Source organism: Dama dama, chromosome 5 (genome assembly GCF_033118175.1).
Source record: "Dama dama isolate Ldn47 chromosome 5, ASM3311817v1, whole genome shotgun sequence".
NCBI lineage: Eukaryota > Metazoa > Chordata > Mammalia > Artiodactyla > Cervidae > Dama > Dama dama.
The window spans coordinates 78,801,397-78,823,472 of NC_083685.1; the positions used below are offsets into that span (position 1 = coordinate 78,801,397).

The window sequence follows — 22,076 nt, forward strand, 5'->3', positions numbered from 1 at the left end:
GAAATCTAAGAAGGAGGGTATATGTGTGTATGTGTATAACTCATTCATTTTGCTGCAGAGCAGAAACTAATATACTGTTGTAAAGCAATTACACCTCAATAAAAATCAGTGAAAAAATTATAAGTTGGTAGGGGTTACATCAAAATGCTCCCCCTTCCCCCATATACACCCCTCGTCCTACAGACTGCTGCAGCCTGGTTATGCGGGAATGTGGGCAGGGTGGGCGCAGGGACCAGACCAAGAGTTCAGTTCTGTGAATGGCAGGAGTTGACAAGGTTTTTCCGTAAAGGATCAAATAAGAGATATTTCCTTCTGTGCAGGCCGTACAATGGACTATCCAGCTACAAAACATCCGCAGACAGTATATACAGGAGTAAGCAAGGCTGTGTTTAATAAAACTTTGTTTAGGTACACTAAAATTGAAATCTCGTCATTTTCACGTCACCAGTTTTTATTGATTACATGATTGACATTTAAAAATGTAAAAACTGGGGACTTCCTTGGTGGTCCACTGGTTAACACTTTGCCTTCCAATGCAGGGGGTATGGGTTCAATCCCTGGCCCCAGAGCCAAGATTCCACATGCCTCCAAAAAACAGAACATAAAACAGAAGCAATATTGTAACAAATTCAATGAAGACTTTAAAAATTGTCCACATTAAAAAAAAAATTCTTAAAAGAAAAATGTAAAAATCATTCCTAACTCTGGGGCTCTACAAAAGTGGCTGGCAGACTCAGATTTGATCTGCAAGTTTTAATTTGCCAACACCTGGTTTTGGTATGCATCTGCTGTTTAGCTTGGGTTTTGAGAGCTCTATCTCAGATATGAAGTTTATTGCCCAAATTATCTATCTCTTTAGACCCTGCTGGGTAATTAGCATTCTTCTCTTCTAATCAGCTAGTTTTACCCTCATGATCAGTTGTTGTGGCCTCCTTTTGGCCTTTTAAAGTCCTTTTTCCTAGAGGACACGCTCGACTAGAAGCGGGTTGGATCATTGAAGTTTGGGTGGCCAGACCGACCGCCCAGAAAAATGGCCACCAGAGGGCGCCATACCATGCGCAGCTCACCATGCCAGACTGGAAGTCAAAACGCCTTTCTTCCAAATGAGTAGGTGGGTGAGAACCCCCTTCCAGTTGGCTCCAGAGAGACGGCAGCCCAGCAGGTGTTTCGAGCCATCAGCAGGCCTTGAGAGCCAGAACATTTGGAGCCAGCAGCACCTCCAGCCACAGGAGAAGAGAGAGGGTACATTTGTGTTCACTCACAGCTCTAACTTTGATATTTTCTTTCTTTAGTCAAAACATTCCTTGCTTCTGAAACATGCATTCAGATACACATTGTATATTGGTCTGATATGTGTTCACCAACTTTAAATTCAATAATAGAGCTTTTAGTGTGGATAAGATCAAAGCAATCTGCTTAGCATGTGGTTGCTACAGGCCTGATTCAATATTTGACTTGCTAATTTTTTCCCAGGGCACTAAAATAATATTGTTCGTATTGTTCCTAACCGTCATATGCATCTGAAATGAAAATACTGTGGCTTTGCGTCCTGTGGGTTGGAGGCATCAGCTCAGGCATTAAAATGGTACCAGGGGGATGGGGGTGGAGAATAACCGAGGTCCCCTCACGGGCTCCCACGGGCCCTCCAGCTGATACTTCTCTCTCAGTAGGTCAGTACTTGCTATTTTTTTAAACTAGAGAGACGAGGCTTAAAAAGAAAGCTGCTTCTAATGCCCAGAGGCCTTGTCTGCCTAGCCAGGCGAGCTATGACCGGACTCCACTGAGGCCTGCCGGGGCAGTGGGGGATGGGGAGGGCCGCCCAAGGCCCTGGCAGCCTCCAGTCCTGTCCTGCCAGGACTTCACGGCTCGTCGGGAAGGCCCTATGTCGCCTGGCAAGAGGCCTCGTGGTGCTGCCGCAAATGCATATGTGCGGCCCTTCACTGTTGACTGGCTTGGCGACAAGCCTGAGACGAAAGCGGAAAGGGCTTCCTTCTCCCCACTGCTCTGTGGGGAGACAGAGGCCCAGGGGCTATACCCCCGGGTCCCCTGGGTAGGGAGGGCGCATAGGCCTTGGGGTATTGGCTGCCAGGCAAGCTTTGCAGACGATCATTTGGCTTGGAGGTGGGGAGGCGGACCCCCTGATGACATGGGGGACAATCGGAAGCTAGAGTTTCAGCCCCAGGTAACCTGCAGGCTGGCCTGAAGCCAGAGAGGTTTGCAGCCGTTGTGCCCAATCTATCACGTTTGTCCCTTTCTTTTCCACAGAGGTGGAAGCCGACTGTGGCGGGTGCAGGTAATGGTGTGCAGAGTATGAGGTTTCTGTTTTCTTTGGAATCTGGGGCTGGTTTTAAGAGAAGAAGCAAGAATGGAAATAGGCAAGAGGCATGAATCGGGGGCAGACGGGCCAGGATCACAGGAGCCAATGGAGGCATCACTGTCGGTGCCCAGCACAGCCCCACCAGAGACAGGCCCGAAGGGGGAACTTACAGTTGCTGGAGAGAGCAGCGGTAGGTCGCCTGGCTGAGCTCCAGTGTGACAGGAGGGCCTGGGGTGACCACCTTGCAGGGCTGACCCCATGAGCAAAAACCCCAGGTTGGGCTTGATAAACATTAGCTCTTGCTGTGGTCCACAAGGCAATGAAAGGACTTCTCCAGCAAGCACCCGTCCTCGGAAGAAGGATGGAATTGAAAGCACGTCGGTAGAGGAGCCCACATCCTGAATTGCTTTGGGTTCTGTGATACTGGTGTCTACTTCTAAGACTCAGAGAAAAAGGAAATGAATTTAAACTGTGCTGTGGACAGAATTCAAATGAGAGATCGAGAAGACTCGGAGAGCTCAGAGACTACCAAGCAGAAACAGGGGCGGCGGTGAGAACGGACGTAGGAGTGTTTTGTAAACTGGAGTGCGCTCCAGCACTGTGAAGACAGATCTCCTGGGAGCCTCGCAGTCCCTCTGCGGGTGGAGCAGGAACAGAGTGGCGGGGGCCGCCTGCACCCCCAAGCCCCTGCAGCTACCGTGGTCTCCTGTTCGCAGGGAGGAGAGCGCGCACCGTGGTGAGTCGTAGGCGCAGGACTCGAATCCAGCTCTTCTGATTCTTAATCCGGTACTCCTGTGCCTGGCACTCAGGGGGCCCTGTATAAATAATCATGGAACGAAGAAAGGGTTAGGTGAGGGACCCGTGACATTAAGGCATGTGGTCATTCCCACAGCCGTTTCCCATCTGATTTGGTTGTTGACTCTCCTGGGTGTTTTTAAACATAAGATGAAGGTCCTTGTCTGTGTCCAGGACAGCCAGCAGCTGATGCAGGGGCACGTGCTGCTACCTGCAGAGGAGCAGAGAGGCCAGACAGAAGAAACTCTCCCCGCCCCGCCCCAGGGAGGTCAGGGTCATGGCAGGGGGATGTGCAGAGCCATGCCTGGGGCCCCCACACAAGACCCCAGGAATCGCCGGTGTTTGGAGAAGCCATGGCCACCATCTCCTGAGTGCTTGTGTTATAGATGTTATTTGATCCTCACCCACACCTGGTGAAGGTGCTAATTATTATTGTTTAATTAATTTATTTATTTTAATTGGAGGCTAATTAGTTGACAACATTGTAGTGGTTTTTGCCATACACTGACATGAGTCAGCCATGGGCATGTGCTTGACTGATAAGCAAGGTGAGGCAGAGAGAGTAGTCGGGCAGCTTGCTCGGAGCCACACAGCCAGTGAGTGGCTGCAGCAGGTCCCAGGCCCAAGTCCAGAGCTCCCGTCTGTACCCAGTAGGCCGCTCCTCTCATGGCTGGAGGGACCTGGAGGGGCATCGTCTAGCTGGGCACCAGCCTTCCAGGGCTGCTGACCGCCCCTCGCAGCAGCCACACAGCAGCCCGGGGGGTTCCAAGTTCTCCTACGAGCATGCAGAGGACACAGGCTCGCTCGGGGCCAGGCTCCCGACTGGGAAGAAGGGCCAAGCCTCTGGGGGGTCCCTGGGGGCTGCAGGCCTCTTCCCCATTCCCAACCCACGAGACCTGGTCCCGGCATCTGATCAGACATGGAACGGAGCGCAGACGTGGCTCCTCACGGTCAGCACACAGGGCACTCGTGGGCCGCCTGGTGACCGTCCAGAGGGGCACCCCCCAGCCCACCAGCGCGTGCAGTAATGACGCCTCCCTCCGGCCTGGGCCTCATTAGTCACCAGAGCAGCCTCCAGAGCCTCTGACAGCCGCGGGGAGGGAGGTGGGGACTGACAGAGACCACCCTGGGCCCCCTCGGGGGCCTGGCTCAGCCACCACCCCAGGAGCTGGGACCAACGCTAGTCACAGCAGGTGAGGGCTCAGGGTCCAGCTAGAAATGTGCCAGGCAGGGGCGCTTCCAGCCTTTCCCCAGCTCTGACCTGCTGCAGGACATCAGTGCTCACCAGGCAGCTTACACTCACGTGCTCGTTGTCCCACTGCACAGAGGGGACAGCAGAACTCACTCAGGAAGGGACTTCTACCACCCACAGCTATAAGGGCAGTGCTGGGATTTGCACCTGTGTCCTTCTGACTCCAGCCCTGAGTTCTCCCCACTCTATGCTGCTGCCACCTTAGACAGACCTCATCATGGAAAAATCTGGACAGATTTGACTGGTAGATATAAGGGCAAGGTTTTGTTTTATGCAGGGATTGCTATAGGATCCCCTTAAGCATCCTTTTCCTTGTTCCTTTGAGGCGATCCAATGTATGAAAATTGCTAAGCAAGCTTATTAGGAATGCAGAGTATCAGGCCCCGCCCCAGATGTGCCAAGACAGAATCTGCATTTTGACAAATCCGCAGTGATTTGTGTGCACATTAAAGTCTTAAGTGCTCTGGAGAGGATCGTGACTAACGAGATAACATGGGGGTTTGGGTCATAAATCGTCCATCCAGTGTCAGCAGGAAGGAACCTGGGAGTGAGCACGGAGCCAGCTGAATCTGAGGCTCTCGGCTCCACGCACCCCCTGCGTGGTCAGAGACCAGGCCGCCCGCGGAAGCTCTCAGTATCCTTGCCTCCCCTCTGAGTTGGGTCTCGGGCTGTTGACTGCAGGTGTGTGAGGCTCATCCACAGGGTGATGGTCTGGATCCTCCATTGATGTCGAATGTCCTTGTCCCCAGGTTGGGACCTACTGGGTCATTTAGAAGCACCCAGGACTTCAAAACATGTGGTCCCAAGCCTGAAGTCTAGGCCCACCACTGGTTGTCCTGTGGCTGGCAAGTACCCCACCTGTACGCACCTGTTTCCTCCTCTGAAAGATGCTGATGGCCACTGCCCTCGGAATCCTGTAGGAAATGCTGGTTCAGTCCCTGACCCTGGGAGGTCTTGGCCTGCTCTGTCCTCAGTTGTATAAGCTGGTCGCCTTGAACAAATCAGCCTTCCTGAAAACCCCTTTAGTAACTATAACTTTCCACTTGCCCTAAACCAGGCACCAATAAATTTTTTGTCAAGGGCCAGATAGTAAATATTTTAAGCCTCAAAGGCTCTTCGTCTCTGTCACAACAAATAACATGTAAATGATGGGCATGGCTACATTGAAGTAAACCCTGATTTACAAAAATAAGGGGCAGCTGGATTTGGCCTCGGGCCGCAGTTTTCAACTACTGGCCTCATCCACTGTAGCTCAGAGCAGGTGTTTTGCTTATCTCAATGGGCCCAAGGGGAGCTTCTCAGCCAGGCGATCACCGAGGTCCACTACTATTGAGGCAGCATTTTACTACTTAGGGCGGGGGCCAGCAAGTAGATGCCAGGGTTTGGGGTCGTGGCCTGCGGAAAGTAGCGGTGCATTCATTCTTAGGGGGTTCCGAGCACTGAGCAGGTGTGGAGTGAAGCGTGGGGTGCTGTCCACCCACGAGGCCTTCCCGGCGGTGTTGCTGTGAACCTCTCACTGCCGATGCCCCACAGTGCGGTTGCTGCCTGCTCCTGACGGTGACCTCGGGAAGGCTTCTGTGCTTCAGTTCTGTAAGCCAGGCAGTGTGGCCCCTACCATGGAGACTGCCGGGATTAGGGCTTGCGGAGGGTTTTACAAGGCCATACATAGCACATTCTATCATCGTGAGAGGTGTTCCTACTGTCGTTGTGGTCGTCATCACTGTCATCATTCTTAGAATCACTGTATTGAGCGAAGATGTAATCCTAAGATAAGGTGGTCCTGGCCAGATGACAGGGCAGTGAGAGGCAGGTGTGCAAACCCGGGCAGGTCCGGGCCTCAAGTCTCCAGGGCAGCAGGGGGTGAGGTGGGTACTCTTGATGCTCCGACCGGCAGGGGATCCTGAGAGGAGGGGGGCACACAGCCTGCAGAGCAGAAGGGGTCCCCCCAGATAGGGTTTTCTAGGTCCCAGGGAAGCTGACTCAGACGTTTCCACTGACTCATCCTTTGGGGAGGTTACAAAAACCCCACTTCTAAGGTCAGAGCCTGGTGTGATCTCAGGCCTGCCACCTCCCATTGGGGCACACTTGGGGGGGTTAACCCCCAGAACAGGGGCCTCTCAGTGGGAGGGGCCGGAGGGCCAGAGAGCAGGAGAGTCCTGGGTTGGCCCCTCGGACTTGGGGCTGCAGTTCTGGGTCAGGGGATCCAGGCAGGCCCCAGGCCGGGGTGGGCGCTGACCCTGGCAGGGTGCTGCGGAGACCCAGCCTGGTCGCCTCCCTCCAGCTGCCCCTCCTCAGCCTGAGGACTGAGCTCCACTGGGAACCAGCCCCAGCATGAGGGGGAGGGAGAGGAGGGGTGGGTGGAGTTAACTGGGCTTCTGTGTTCACTATCCTATTTGTAGCATCCTCCTCACTCATAAGCTAATTTTAGCTATCCATTCTGCTTCTGTTACCATTTATAAAATGAGAATGTCAAATGCAATATTAAACAAGCAGGATGAAGACAAAAAAAAACACACAACAACAACAACAACAGGAAATGCCAGAGAGGCACTTAATAAATGAATCTTGTGTTTACGCTGGAGAAGGAGAGGTCCTCCACCCCCATCCCCACCCCCGGCCCATCACGCAGGCGCGTGCACCCATCCACACATGCTGTTTCTGTACCAGCTCTGTTCACGCAGGCAGAGGGCACTCTGTGTCGAGGGAGGTGGGGGCAGCGGGGAGGGCCGCGGTGGTTGGGTGGGAAATGTTCGTTGCTATTTAGGCAGAAGTAATTTTTCCTGCAGGGAGGTGGCGTCCCGTTGCTTGAGTTCTGGCTCCTTTGCCCTTGATGTGTCCTCTGGGGAGGTCACTGAAGGGGGCGGGGGAGCGCGGAGCAGCTCAGGGTGCCCAGGGTCCCCGGCTTATCCATGCGTGCTGGCCCCGCCTTCCTGCACACGCCACCCGTGGGTGCAGGGGAGGGGCCCGCAGCCTACAGAGGAGGCCGCTCCCTTCCTTGGACTGCGCTCACCTGCTCTGCCCGGCTTCCCGGGGACGCGTGAGCCGCCGCTCAAGCCGCGCTTTTCTGCTTTTCTTTTCTTCTCTTTTGAATTGAGAAATGAAGCTGGGCCCAGCCCCGGGTCTCTGGCAGAGCCCCCCCCCACCTCCGATGAGGATAAACACCCAGCTTGTGGCAGAATTGGGGCACCTGCTGGAGGCTGAGGTTTCTTTTCACTTTGAAATGCCCTTGCAGGTTCCCAGAAATGAAAAGAACAGCTGCTGCCGCCACCATCAGCTTTTTCCCCAAACAGTGCTGCCTGGGAGGCTGCCTTGGCGCACCTTGCTGATGAGAGCGGCAAGGCGGGCCTACCTGGCCAGCAGATCAGGGAGGAGGTCGGCAGTGACCAGCCCAGAACTCCGGCCGGGGCGGGGGGGGGGGGGGGGGTGGGGGGCAGTCACTTTCTCCTTCCCTCCCTGCTCAGCAGGCTTTTGGGATTTTCATTTTAAGCACAGATGTGAACTGGCTTTGTCACCTTGAAGGGCTCACACCTAGACTTGGTGTGGAGGACAGTCAGGTGTGAGCCAGCGCCAGCTTCTACAGAATTAGCCAGCTTAATTTCTCAGCTCCCTGCAGCCCTGTGGCGTAGGCACTGTTCCTCTGCTCCACAGACAGAAGATCGAGGCACAGAGGTCAGACAGCTGGTCCCGGCTGAGAGCCGGCCACGGGGCAGCAATGAAGCCGGAACTCCTAGGCTCTAGGCTAGACCTCAGGACGCGGCCGCCCACCCCCTAGATCTGGGCGAGGCGGGAGGCTCGGGTGCACATTGGGGCCCATGTCTCTGGGCAGTTAGAGGTCCGTTCCTCTCCACTCTTTGGCCAGACGCTGAGCCCCTGCGAGGGAGAGCAGCCTCCTGAATTCATCTGTGTCCACACCAGCCCTGCCTGCTGAATACGGGGTGCTGATTGCACTGGTTTATGACCACTTTCACTTCGCCGTCGCTGATTTTAATAAAGCACCAAGCAGAGGAAACAGTGGGTGAAATTAGTTCTGAAGTGCTGAGGGAATTAATTCTGGGACAAGGATCGGGGATGGCCTTGGGGAAGGAATAACTTCTGAATGGGCCTCGAGGGCTAGACAGAGGGAGGTAGGGAAGGGCTGGCCAGAGGCCTGGAGGTGGGGACTAGGGTTTTGAATCGGGGGACCTAGGATTGAATCTTGGCTGTGTCACTACGTGGCTTTGCGACGTTGGACGGATCTTTCCTCGAAGCCTGTTTCCTTTTCTACTGTAACCATGGCGTTGTTGTTCAGTTGCTAAGTCACATCCGACTCTTTGTGACCCCAAGGGCTGCAGCACGCAGGCTTCCCTGTCCTTCACCGTCTCCCGGAGTTTGCTCAGACTCATGCCATCGAGTCAGTGATGCCATCCAACCATCTTATCCTCTGTCGCCCCCTTCTCCTCCTGCCTTCAATCTTTCCCAGCATTAGGGTTTTCTGATGAGTCGGGGCTCTTCGCGTGAGGTGGCCCAAGTATTGGAGCTTCAGCGTCAGTGCTTCCAGTGAATATTCAGGGTTGATTTTCCTTTAGGATGGACTGGTTCCCATGGGATGAATCAGGCCAACTCATAGAGGTAATGGGGAGTTGATTCATGATTAGTTGAGGACAGTGGGCATTCAGAGAACATCTGTGTGCCAGGCACTGTTTTACGTGTGTTACATATATGTATTATGTATGTTTACACAAGCACACACAGACACCCAAGGATGTTGTGACAGTGCCTCGAATATAGGGAGTGCTCAGAAAACTAAATGTTTCTTCCTCCCCAGTCAAAGTTCTGCATCCTGCAGGGCTCTCCATGCTCCTTGAGTGGCTCTGGGCCAGTTAGAGCAAGCGCGTGTCCTTTGAAGGCAGATGCTTCTGCTGGCCTCCTTCACCTCCCAGGCTGGCATTTCTATTTCAGTTTGAACAGTAACACCCACCTCCTTGAACTCCATCGGGGGTGGGGGGGTCACCTGTCGGTGGGGACCCCTTTGCCTTGGAACAGGACAAGTCATCTGTATAAGTGGATCCTCTGGTGCCTGGCCGCACGCTGGTCCCCATCTGCAAGGGCAGTGCCTGGTGGGCATGTCGGGCAGGGAGAAGGGCAGTGAGCGCGTGCAGACCTCCCTTCCACTCACCCTGGCCGGTCCCAGGGTCCCCCCGCGTTTGCAGAGGGCAGAAGAGCTGGCTCTGGTGAGGTGGGGTGCAGCAGGATGGCTAGACGCCCCGCCCCGCTGGAGTCGAGGCTGGGTCTCCCCAGGGCAGCTGCCGGGGTTTGCAGGGTGTGTGTCTGGAGCCAGGCCCTCAGCTGGCTGCCGCCCTGAAATGGGAGCAATGGCTGAATGGGGGCTCCGTCTTCATCTGCCACGACCACACCTTCTCCAGCACATTCAGCGCTCTTCAGGCTGGCTCTGGGCACCGGGCCCAAGGCGGGATGGGGACTCGGCTCCCCTCCGGGGAGCTCACCCGGGCTTTGTCTTGCTCTGCGGGTTCCCGACGGCCAGAGCCCCACGAGGAGCCCCCCTCCTGGTGTGTCTGGAAAAGCTTGTGGCTAGCGAAGAGCGCGTGAAAGAGCAGCGGGCAGCAGGGGGAGAAGGCTGAGCCAGGGACGCCACGGTGGGCGCCTTGTGGGGTTTTGGGGGGCAGCTCAGCTCTCCTGCCTCACTGGAGACACGGGGGAGCTGCCTGCTCGAGGTGGGACCCCAGAATCCTTACACCTGAGGGTCTTTGGCCCTTGCACTCAGAGCAGAAGGTGATGTCAGCGTGAGGCTCCAGAGGCGCCGGGCCAGCCCGAAGCCCGGCTGGGGAGGGGGTGCGGCTTCTTGCTGGTGGCCAGGTGTTTTTTTCGGGGAGCTATGCGGAAGGATGGCACCTGAGGCAGAAGCAACCAGCACTCCCCGCGGGTGCTCAGCTGCCCAGAGAGGCCCACCCGCCACTGTGGCCCTCCCGCCAGCCCAACTGTCCAGGTCGGTCTCTGCGCAGCCGTGGACCTTCATCCTTTGAAGTCGGCCCCTCTGTCCCTGGAGGATAAGTCCCTGCTTACATGACCCATGTGGGGGAGGAAGCGGAGCTGCAGACACTGGCCCCTTCAGGCCGCACAGAGCGCCCTTGTGCTGCTTCGTGAGCCTGGGTTTCCCCAGGCTGAGGCCCGGCCCTGGGGCACGTGCTGACTGGGGCCATTTGTGTAGAGACCGGGGAGGACAAAAGCCTTTTCACGTCTCAGACCTGGGCGTCCTCCTCGGGCTGCCCGTCTCCTCCAGAAGGGGCCAGGCGGGAGCTGGCCTCTGCATGGGCTGCGGGCCCGTGGGGCACGGGCGGCCACTGAGAACGGCAGCAGGAAGCCCATCCCCGCTGCAGTCCTGGCGCCATCTCCAAAGTCAGTGCCACTTTGCGCCCCCCGCCTGCCCATCCCCCGAGAGAGGGTGGCACGGGGCCTACTGCCCTGGTTGGGCCAGGACTCCAGGCGGGCCTGGGTTCACACCCAGTCTCCCCACTCATGGTTCTGCAGCGCCGGCACCCTGTGCGATGTCCTGGGCCTCAGCTTCCTGCTGTACAGCGTCCGTGTGGCCATGCAGGGATCGTTCGGTCCACTTGCAGAACAGAAACACGGAAGGCAGTTGGATACAAGCACTTCATAGATGGTGAATGTCCTGAGGTTGCTAATCGCACTGTGCTCATGTAAGAAAATATCTTTATGTTCAGGAGATGCAAAGTGTAATGTATGCAGCCTACTCTCAGATAGTTCAGGAAAAAATACACAATTAGAGACAAAGAGCGTGCAAATGAAAAGGCAGAAGGCACGAAGCATTCACAACAGATGACTCGTAAAGCGTGTGAAAGTGAAAGTCACTCAGTCGTGTCCAACTCTTTGCAACCCCATGGACTATACTGTCCATGGAATTCTCCAGGCCTGAACACCGGAGTGGGTAGCCGTTCCCTTCTCCAGGGGATCTTCCCAACCCAGGGATCGAACCCAGGTCTCCCACATTGTGGGCAGATTCTTTATCAGCTGAGCCACAAGGGAAGCCCAAGAATGCTGGAGTGGGTAGCCTATCTCTTCTCCAGCAGATCTTCCCAACCCAGGAATTGAACTGGGGTCTCCTGCATTGCAGGTGGATTCTTTACCAACTGAGCTATCGGAAAAGGGTGTGCAGTGTCCTTTGCTCTGTCCTTTTGAAATTGTTCCTTAGTGGAGAGTTAGAAACAGTAGACCTCCTCTCTGAGTGGCTTTGGGTCTGACGGGCAGCAGCAGAGGCACCCTCGCAGAGGGCTGAGACCATGCATCGGGCTCACAGCGGGCTCTGACTCACCCTCTGGACAGACGGCCGCCACCCCAGCTGTCCTGTGTTTGAAGACGGGCTTCCTTCTGAGCCTGTCACCACAGGGCTACAGGGAAGCCACACCCTCTCCTGCAAGGCCAGTTGGCCAAGCAAAGCAGCATATTGGAATTTTAAAGCAAATTCATGAAGCTCTGGGGGTTGGCACATCGTTGGCATCTGGATCCCAGTGTGGGGTTACTTGGTGGCTTTGCCAGCCGTGAAAGTTGAAACGGGAGACCTCGTCTTCCTGGCGTGAGCAGTCGGTCACAGGTGGCCTCCGAGGCTTCCTGCGAGCACAGACCCCCCTGGAATCCCCTACGCCACCTCCTGCTGCGCCCCCCAGGCACCGTTCTCTAGTCGCCAACTGAAGCAGCAGCAGTGCCAGCAATGGGGAGGCGCTGCAGAGGTGGGGTCTGAACTGCTGATTTGGGGAGACCCGAGCCTCAGAGGTGTTCCCTCTTCAGAGGGCACCCCCCTCCCCAGGGCTGCCTGAGAGTGAGCACTTGGGGTGGGTGGGGGGAGCATTTACCGTCAACGAGGGGCTCTTACCCAGAGGGATGGCGCTGAAGGAGCTGGAGACCTGATTCCCCAGGAGAACCACTCCAGAACCACTCCATCTGCCTGCAGAGCCAGAGGGGCGTCTCCAGGGCTGCCCTGGGAGGGGAACGTCTGTGTCCCGACTTGTGCCCAGTGGTGAAGGCAGCCCTTCGGTGCCCACTGCCCCCAGCCAGCTGGTCGCCACGGGTCCCACCGTCCTGTGTGCTGACTGATTCCACTGATCTCATGGGCAGTCAGCCTCCAGAGATGGCCCCTGTGACCTAGGCCTCCCAGCCTCCATGCCCTTGCGTGTTGCCCTCCCGCACTAGATCCAGGCTGGTCCAGTGTAACCAGTCACAGGGGATGGAAGTAGCCGTGCCACCCAAGGCGGGGTTGTGGGAAGCCGGGCAGCTTCTGCCGTGGTCCCTTGGGATGCTCACGTTTTTTGGGACACTCTCTCTTGTGTCTCCGCCCCCATGCTGGGAGAAGCCACAGTGAGCGGTGCCAGCCAAAGCAGTGTCCACTGCCCGCCGTGGGAGGGAGAAAGGGCTCTCGGCCCTCCCCCGAGGCAGGCTCCCTCTGGCTGCCGCCCCAGCCACTCTCTGACCACAACGACATGACTGACCACAAGTAATAGCCCCACTGGGCCCAGTTCACACTCAGAAGCCCAGGAAGGATGATAAATTAGTGCTCAGAGCCCCCAAGCGTGGGGGGAGTTCGTCGCACGGCAGTTGAAAACTAGGACAGTGTGCGGCCAGGTGACCGCGTGCACGGAGCTGCAGAGATGGGCAGGGTTCCCCCGTTGGGGTTCTGACTTCAGTGCTCATGCCATGTTCTCTGGTCTGCCCAGGAGGACCCTGTGGGAAAATGGTGGGGGTGGGTTGACTCAAATGTGGGCTGATTCAAGAAGCTATGGAGGCCGACAGGCCCAGAAGTGACAAGGATGAGCGATGAGTGTTGGCCTGTGTTGGGAGAACAGCGCAGTCAGGACCTGCTCCTTTCACAGACTGACAAACAGTGGCCAGACACTGCCTTATATGCTTTATGTGTCTCTGCACCCCTTCTGCCTGGTGCTCGCTGGGCATGCCGCATCCCTCAGCATCCCTGTGGCCCTAAGTGGTTGTGTCTCCTTGACCCTAAGGAGCAGGCAAGTCAGTCCCTTCTCTCGGAGGAGCCAGGAAGTAGAGGCGGACCCTGATCCCTGCCCTGAACACTCAGTCTGGTGGGAGACACGAGGCTTCTGCCAGTCTGGTGGGCGAAGGCCAGAGTTGCAGCCTCAGCAAGCCCCTGGCCCTCTGCCAGGACACAGGATCCAAGCGGACAGATCTATGCCTCTTTCCCCTTCTATGTGCTTCCTCCATCCCAGATCATCAGAGGAGGTGGGGTGGGGGCCAGGCCCCCTGGTCCTACGGAACCTTTCGAGAAGCTTTCAGTGCCAGCCGAGCCAAGCCAGGCCCCCTGGGGTGACGGCTGCCTCTCCTGTCACTCAGGTCCCCTGCAGGGGGCCCCCCAGACAGAGCGTGTGCCACGGCCCCTGGCCCCCAGGAGCCCTCACCATTGACACGGCGGGCGGCAGGGGCTTGACAGAACCCAGGCGGCCAGTGCTGCCTGAGACGGCAGCGGGTGAGACAGAGCAGAGCTCAGCAGAGCCGCCAGCCCCGTTCAGAGGGAGGAAGAGTAGGTGGGTTTGTTGAACATACTCCCATTACAGTCAGTTAACCTTTATGTTTCCCAAATGAAAATTGTATAAACCTGAAATTTTCGTTGATCAGGTTGCCTGGAAACAGGCAGCAGGTTTTCATAAGACAATGCAGTAGATTGTCACCGATAGGACTATTAGGAAGCGAGCCGCTTAACGTGTTATTCTGGAGCCCAGTGTTGGCGTCACGTAATTATCTGTCTGCCTCCGCACAGCACACCTGTCTCCCCAGGCCTGGGCAGGCGCTGGCAGATGGGGCTTCTCAGCCTGCTTCTGAGGCCCAGGGGTGAGACCTGGGGTCCAGGAGCACAGTGTCAACCCTGGGCTTCGGAGAGGCATCTGAAAGACCCAATTCTCGTGAATTTATTTCCTACGAAATAAATTTTTGCTCAAAGCAAAAAAACTGGGAGAATAAGCAATAATGGCAGCATGTACAAGGGAGGGACTTCCCTGGTGGTCCGGTGGTGAAGAATTCGCCTCCAGGGCAGGGACGCGGGTTCGATTCTTGGTCTGGGAGCTAAGATTCCACACACTGCGAGACAGCTAAACCCACACACCGTGGTGAAAGATCCCGCATGCTGCAAGGAAGATCCTGTGTGCTGCCACTGATACCCAACACCGCCAGTAAATTAATAGTTTCTTTTTTAAAGAATGCACAATGGAAATAAAGAACAAAGTCACTCAAGACGAATTTGGTGTGTGTTTTTTTTAGTATTTTTCCCATATGTGATACATACACTTGCTTATTTTCCACTGCCACCTGCTTTTTCCCCCACCTCTTGCAGTTCAGGTGACCAACCATCCTGGTTCACCCAGGACTGAGGTTTTCCAGTACCAATGTGTGTTCCTGTCAGCCTGCTTCTCCGACTCTGCATAGCTTTCAGTCCGCTTGGGTGAGCCACCCTCAGCCTAACTCTCCGTTCTTGGAGTGTTTGTATTTCCTTTTTAAAAAGAGTATAATTAATGCTTGTGGTGAATAGCCTTATCCCTGTGGGATAAGTCTCTGTACGTAGGATCACTGGTCCCAGGATGTGTACATTTATGGCTTTTGCTATTCATCAGGTTGCCCTCCAGAAAAATATGTGCCAGTTTCCACCCCTGTTCCCCATACTCTCAGGGACTCTGACATCAAATAATCCTTTCATCGCAGTCAGTCTGGTGGGCGAAAGATAATGTCTCATTTGGGAACGTATGCTTCTTTATTGGACTTTAGTGAATTGCCTGTTCGTGTCCTTTACCCATTTCTCTTTGGGGATGCTCGTTCCTCTTAATCTATAAAAACTCTTTGTTTTAAACATATCAGTCATGAATGTTGACTCGTTTGGGCCATTTTTTAAAAACGTGTGGTTATCACTCTTTGAAGAGCAACAGTAATGCTTATTATCCAGCAGCTTTGAAGAAGGAGGAGTTAATATTTTAGGTAATTAAAGCTTCCCCTAGCCTTAAGCACAAAACTATTTTTTAATTGAAGTATTTGGAATAAGAATATCTCTAAAATGGATAACCCATGTAGGTCCTTTTTAAAACAAAGCACATCACACACAAGTTTAACTTTCTCTTCATCTCTCAGATGTGCCGTGAGCTATAGTAACTTTCTGTGTGGTAGTGACCCCTCACCAGTTGGTGAGCAATGTGGCATTTGGGCTTCTATACCACATGCCCCCAGACTGCCTCATAGCAAAAGATGCCTGAGTCTTTTCTGCATCACCATCAGGCTGTCATGCTGTTCGCCTTTGCGTGCGGCTTTAAGCACCCCTGCCTTGCCCTACAACATTCCGTCTTCATCAGCAATGGGACTGATTACCTTCTAGCAAGGCTTGTTAAGTCTGTCTGTAAACTGGAAGCACATAAAGCGCTGAGCAAGGGCCTAAGGAACACTAGTGAAATAACAGTGTAGGAGCTTCAGCAGGCAACAGTTTTACTTACTTCCTGGGGTTTCTATTACGTACCATTAAGGTTGTTAAATAAATGACTTATGGATGTGGGCAGAATAGGATTAAGAAGTTTTGGAGGTAGAGGGGGAAACAGAAAGGAAAGATTAGCAACCACTTGAAGACATAACTGCAAAGTGAGAAACTGGTAGTCCGTGTTTAATCTTATTACTTCCATGGGAGTGTGCTGGGGCAGGTTTTATGGAGATGGTGGCATCGCTGACCTAGAAATTTTAAAAATCCAACTTCCTGGCCCACACCTACTGGGATATGGCTTATAAGTGGGTTTCACAAGCCTTTGGATGCTTGGTTTTCTCATCTATGATATGAAGCTAATAAGACTTCAGCTCCGTTCAGTCGCTCAGTTGTGTCCAACTCTTTGCAACCCCATGGACTGCAGCACGCCAGGCCTCCCTGTCCATCACCAACTCCCAGAGCTCACTCAAACTCATGTCCATTGAGTTGGTGATGCCATCCAACCATCTCATCCTCTGTCGTCCCCTTCTCCTCCTGCCCTCAGTCTTTCCCAGCATCAAGGTCTTTTCCAATGAGTCAGTTCTTTGCGTGAGGTGGCCAAAGTATTGGAGTTTCAGCTTCAGCATCAGTCCTTCCAATGAACACCCAGGACTGATCTCCTTTAGGATGGACTGGTTACATCTCCTTGCAGTCCCAGGGACTCTCAAGAGTCTTCTCCAACACCACAGTTCAAAAGCATCAATTCTTCTGCACTCAGCTTTCCTTATAGTCCAACTCTCACATCCATACATGACCATACTGGAAAAACCAAAGCCTTGACTAGACAGACCTTTGTTGGCAAAGTAATGTCTCTGCTTTTTAATATGCTGTCTAGGCTGGTCTTAACTAGCCAGTCTGTTTAATGAGAGACAGGATCAGATGGCCCGATATGAAGAGTCACTGACCTGATGGAGCCTGAGAGAAATGTGTAAACACGTGCAGGGCCGCACAGTCATGACGGATTATTACTGTTGCTGTTGTCACTATTCACAGACGCATCCAGCAGCCACTGCCGGTCTCCTTGCCTCTCATGCCTTCTGCACAGGTTTCAATCTGAGCTCCAGTCCACGCCTGTGCCTCTTCAGCTGATGTCCTGGCTGCCCCTCCAAACCCAATCTCACCCTTGTAGGTGTTTCTAAAGCAGGATTTGCACAAGTGGTGTGTTTTCTTCAATATTTGTTTTGCAGGCCATTTACTCGCATGGCTATTTTTACAGTGAGTAAGGAGCGAGGCTAAAAATAACTTAGCTGGTAACCAGATCAGTTCTGCATTTGACATTTACATGGAATTCATTTGCATCTCATTTGTTCGCCTTTCTGTTTAACAGGTAGAATGTAAGAAAGCTCAGCCGAAGGAAGTCATGTTCCCACCTGGGACGAGAGGCCGGGCCCGGGGACTGCCTTACACCATGGACGCATTCATGCTCGGCATGGGGATGCTGGGTGAGTCTGGGCCAGGGCCTGGGAACCGGATCACCCTCCAGCTGGGCAAGCTGCTTCATCTGTCCAAGCATCAGCTTCCCCTTCTATCTATGAGGATGGTAATCCCTCTTGCAAGACAGTTGTGACCACCAAATTAGTAGAAAGAGACAGGTCGAGAGATAGGCGTCTTGTCCTATGCCTGACTCATCGGAGATACCTGATATTATTTTTTTCCCCTTTCCATTCCCTTTTTCAAAAGGAGGAAAAGTTACTCTCTTTGCCTCAGGCTTCTCTACTGACATGGAGCTCTTAAACACATAAGGACTCCTAGCTGACTTAAACTTACGTGGGCTGAGGCTACATTGTCTAAAACTTGGAAGAGGAGGGGATATGGCAAGGGTGGGTGATAATCCTGTCTGTTTAAATGATTAACATTTTTCTCTTGGGATATCAAAATTTGCATTTAAATGGATGTCTTAAATAACCTGTTTTATTCTTTATTTGCAAAAAAAAAAAAAAAAAAGATGAAAGACGAAGTGTGTTTGTTCTGACGAAAAATGATCTCTCCTGGCCTTTAGAGAAATTGAGTTGCACATTATGCCCCTTCCTTAAAGGTATCGCTGTCCGTCCTATGTAGATAATTGAAAATCTTGCCGCTTAAATGGCATGAAAGATGGAGAAAGCAGTGGAGAAGCGTAATGGTGTGGTTCGCAACAATAATTAGAAATTTCAAGGCGAGAGAACGGTATTTTAGTGCAAGTTATTGTGTGTTGGGAAAATACTAATTAAATGGGATAAATGGTAGTTAATGGTGAAATTCCATTCAGGCACACAGCCTGTCTAGTTTTAATGGGTTTCATTTGGTTTGGCTAAGAGTCTCTCTTCTATATTGTTTGATAAGCTCTTTGTGTATTTTTAGATTTGCTGGTGTTTAAATCACTCCTCGCTCAGTTTTAAATTTATAAAACTTTTCTTGGCTTTATAAATTCTTAAAAATAATTGTATCTATTTGTCCTTGGAAATAACAGAAACACGTAAAGTTATTTTGTGGAACTTTAAAAAGTGGAATGAGAATTCTCAAAATGGCTGAGATGCTAATTCTTAAATTAACTTTTTAACTTTAACAGAATTTCAGGGAAAATTCCTTTTGTAATTCTTTAAAAGTTGGCCAAATGGTTCTAACACTTAGGTGGAGGTTGAACACGTGACAATAAATAAGAAAATTTTTTTAAAAAGATAAATGAGAAAAAAAGAGAGTTTGACCATACATCAGAACATAGTATAAAACTACAAAAACTATAAACTAGTGAGGCTCGTAGGAAGGTGCCTGTTGGGGGAAAAAGAGCCTAAACTAAATGTGTTTCTAGGTACAAGTTTAATTATTATAAAGAAATTAAATTTTTAAAAAATCAGTGATAATTATTTCCTGGTTGACTACAAGACATTTATGTAGCTCTTGCTCTAAAAGATAATTTTTATATGGCCTTTACCTTATGTTATATACCCAAAGAAACCCCAAATGGATTAATTGCTTTGAATTTTAAAATCAAATCTTAAAAAGGAATTGAGCCCATTACCACCTTCTGGCTTTCAGATTCTTGAAGTTTTAAATGTTGCATATAAAGTCTCTAGGGCATCAAATGGGGAGACTTTTGGGGTCCAAATCTTCAGGAAGTGCCCCCACCTTTCTGCCTCTCCCTTAGTATCCTTTATAATAATGCTGGGAAGAGTAAGCTGGTTTTCTTCCTGGGGAGGCAGAGGTCTGGAGTGAAGTAAACTCATTCATATCAGCTGACGAAGAGCTAAGTGTGGCTCAGTTGTGCTCTCCCCAGACGCCAAGCAAGGTCTCAGGGTTCCAGAGACCAGAGGTTTCCTAACGGGAGCCCAGGCAGGGGCCTCGCTGGTGCAGGAGGCATTCAACAACAGGCAGTCCTGGAGGCCCTCTGGCTGGCCCAGGGCCAGCACGGGGCGGCAGAGCTTAACAAGGCAGCTGTGGGCCCTGCCCTCACGGAGCAGAGAGAGGTGACGTTTAGCAGCGCATCACGCAGGTGTGGGGTTACTCGTGACAGAGTCGTGAGGGGCTTCACAGGCACATGGTGAGGAACGGAAGCCAGTCGCAGGAATCAGAGAGCACCTCCCGTGTGGAGGGGACCTCTCAGCTAGGGTGCGAGGCGTGAAGAAGCCAAGGGCAATGCAGACCGGGTAGCTGGAACCCCCAAGGGCCAGCAAGCCTGCTGGTGGGGCAGGTCCAAGCGGTGTGTGTGGGGAGAGGTGATGGGCCTGGTGGCCTTGACCACAGCTGGTGGGGGGCAGGCCCGAGTGGGCCGCACTTCTCCGGATGCAGTCCGATTAGCTCCTGGTCGCGGAGGGGTGGGAACGTGGTAAATGCCAGGTGTTTGCTCATCTGCCCCAACTGTGTTCTCTCACGTTCCCAGTTGTGACTTCTCTGAGCTGCCATGACGAGGTAGTGATGGTTAGTGTCAGATGTCCTTGTGGTTGAGTCTGGTGGTTCTTGAGGCATCACCGCCCCCAGCTCACCCCATCCCCCCCACCCTCGCTGCTTAGGGGCTGGCCCTCTGCCCACATGGCCCTGGTCGAGGCTCCCACCAGGGAACGCCCCGTGCCCCGGCCAGGCCCCACGGATCTCAGAGGCTCTCCTCCTCCACCAAGCGGGCAGAGAGCTCTCTGAACTCAGCTGAACTGCTGAGCTGAACTGCTGGTGTGGGCCCAGCATCCGCCGCAGGAGGCCGTGTGGACCCTGGGGAAGGGCTCAGGACTCTGAAATCCAGGGATGCAGGCTTCTCTCCTGGCCAGTGTGTGACGTGGGGGGACAGCCCCGCTGCCCTGCAGTTAGCCCTCCATCGAGAGGTGGGAGCCCACACTTGAGGGGGTGTTGAGGATAAATGCAACCATACTGTGCCCAGCTAGTGCTGTCTCATCAATTTCAAGTATCCACATCGTGTACTGTTTAGAAAGAAAGAATTCATGCTTAACCAAACCTCACTGAGAGGTGATGACCACTTTCAGGACACTAAGATGTTTGAAACAAAAGAAGTGTGTCTTCCAATCAACAAAATACAGTAATACATACTCAACCTGGGAGCAGTTATTAGTAACATACTGGGCAAATTACCATCCGAGTAGGTGCCTAACGCCCTTCCACTTGGGACCCCCTCCTGCCAGTGACCCAGAGCATCGCTCGACCTGCCTCTGTGTGTGACTTGTGCCCTGGCTCCTGCACCCTCATCCTCGGATCAGACCCCCAGTCAGAAGTGTTGGACTGTCTTTGAATTTCTGCCTCCCAAGAAGAGCCATGCACTGGCCTCCAAGCCTCCTCGCCCCCGGCTGTCCTGAATCCCCCAGCTACTCTGTTGAGGCCGTTCGGATGCCTGCCAAGATGGGGCATCCTGAGAGGTCCCCACATGTGCCCCCAGTCAGGAACCAGCTCACCAGAGGTGCAAATCAGACCATCACTCAGGAAACAAACCCACAGTCTACAGTCTGGTCGACCTGTTGCCCCCCACCCCCAGCCGGGCTCGGGTCTCCGCCAGGCCTTCTCTGATGTGCTCGCCAGGACCTTCCCAGGACTGCACTCCATTTCGCCCATGGGTGCAGCTGGGCACCCCGAGCTCCTGGACTCGGGCGGGGAGGATGCCATCTGCTGCACTGTGACTGAAACCCTTGCTTTTTTCCTCTGAAGGGGTGGCATCGCCGGAGTCTAATCCTTTGTCAGGATGGCCTGACCTGACCCCATCAGTCCCCTGGGTCCCCAGCTCCATGGTGCATTGGCCCCAATATCAGTCTTAGAATCAACATCATCACCACCACCACCAATTTGGTTAATGAGCTTGGCTCACGCAGAAACACTTCCATTTAAGTTTGTTAAGGAGATGAGGTTCCCGTGATTAAAATTTTTATTGTTGAAAGGATAGAAAATTATGTAACACTGGTAGGGATTTTTAGAATTGAGACTATAACCCGCTAAAGCTTTTAAATCCATTCACTCAACAAGTGTCTGTTGAGTACCTGCTAAGTGCCAGGCATTGTTCTAGATGCTTAGGAGGCAGCAGAGAAAGAAGTCTGTGGTATCAGGGAGCTGATATTCTAGTGAGACAGCGGATACCCTCGTCTATAAATGACTTGAAACCATGGAACTAATTTTTAAATGCCCTTTAAGATTTTCTCCGTACTTTGGGAGGTCTCATCAGAGGGAGGCTGATGAGAGTATCGTTGCACAGTTATTCTTTCTTGATCTCTCTTGATGTAACGGCCAACCTTCTTGAAAAGAAACCTACAGCTGCTTTGGTTTTTGGTTTTCATAGCCTTTGACAGGATCATTGGAATAATCAGCCCAGTGGGAACTCCTTGAAGAAAGTCTAGGAGAGAGGGAGTCATCATTCCCTGCCTTTGAGATGGCCAAAACCAAAATCAACCAACACCCCTAGGAAAGGTATTTTTGCAGCCCTCAGACTTTGTTCTCTGCCTTGCCCACCCAGTGCATTAGAATCTCTGGTTTTTCTTAAATGAAGGTGGACTCAATAAAAGCAAACATGATTATTGTTGCTATATCTGATTCCTCTTGGCCTTCTCTGCCCTCAGCCACATAATCCTACTGCTTCTATCTTGACCTCGCTGGGCACACACTACGTAACATGTTTGATACTAGTAGTAGAGAAATACCTCATTGCTGAGGCTTTGGAAAAAAGCTTTGCCTCACGGGCCCAGAAGTGGAGAGACACTGTTGACGGGCTGCAGAAAGCCAGAGGTATTCTC

At 52.9% G+C, this 22,076-nt stretch overlaps 1 protein-coding gene across 7 annotated transcripts in view; it reads left to right on the forward strand.

Moving 5' to 3' along the window:
- MSI2 (musashi RNA binding protein 2) overlaps window positions 1-22,076 on the forward strand; it is a 401,974-nt gene that overhangs the window by 328,253 nt on the left and 51,645 nt on the right. For all 7 annotated transcript variants that reach the window (XM_061142598.1, XM_061142599.1, XM_061142601.1 and 4 more), the window contains one exon: window positions 17,210-17,324. In XM_061142598.1, the coding sequence (XP_060998581.1) occupies window positions 17,210-17,324 (115 nt within the window). The remainder of the gene's footprint in view (window positions 1-17,209; window positions 17,325-22,076) is intronic.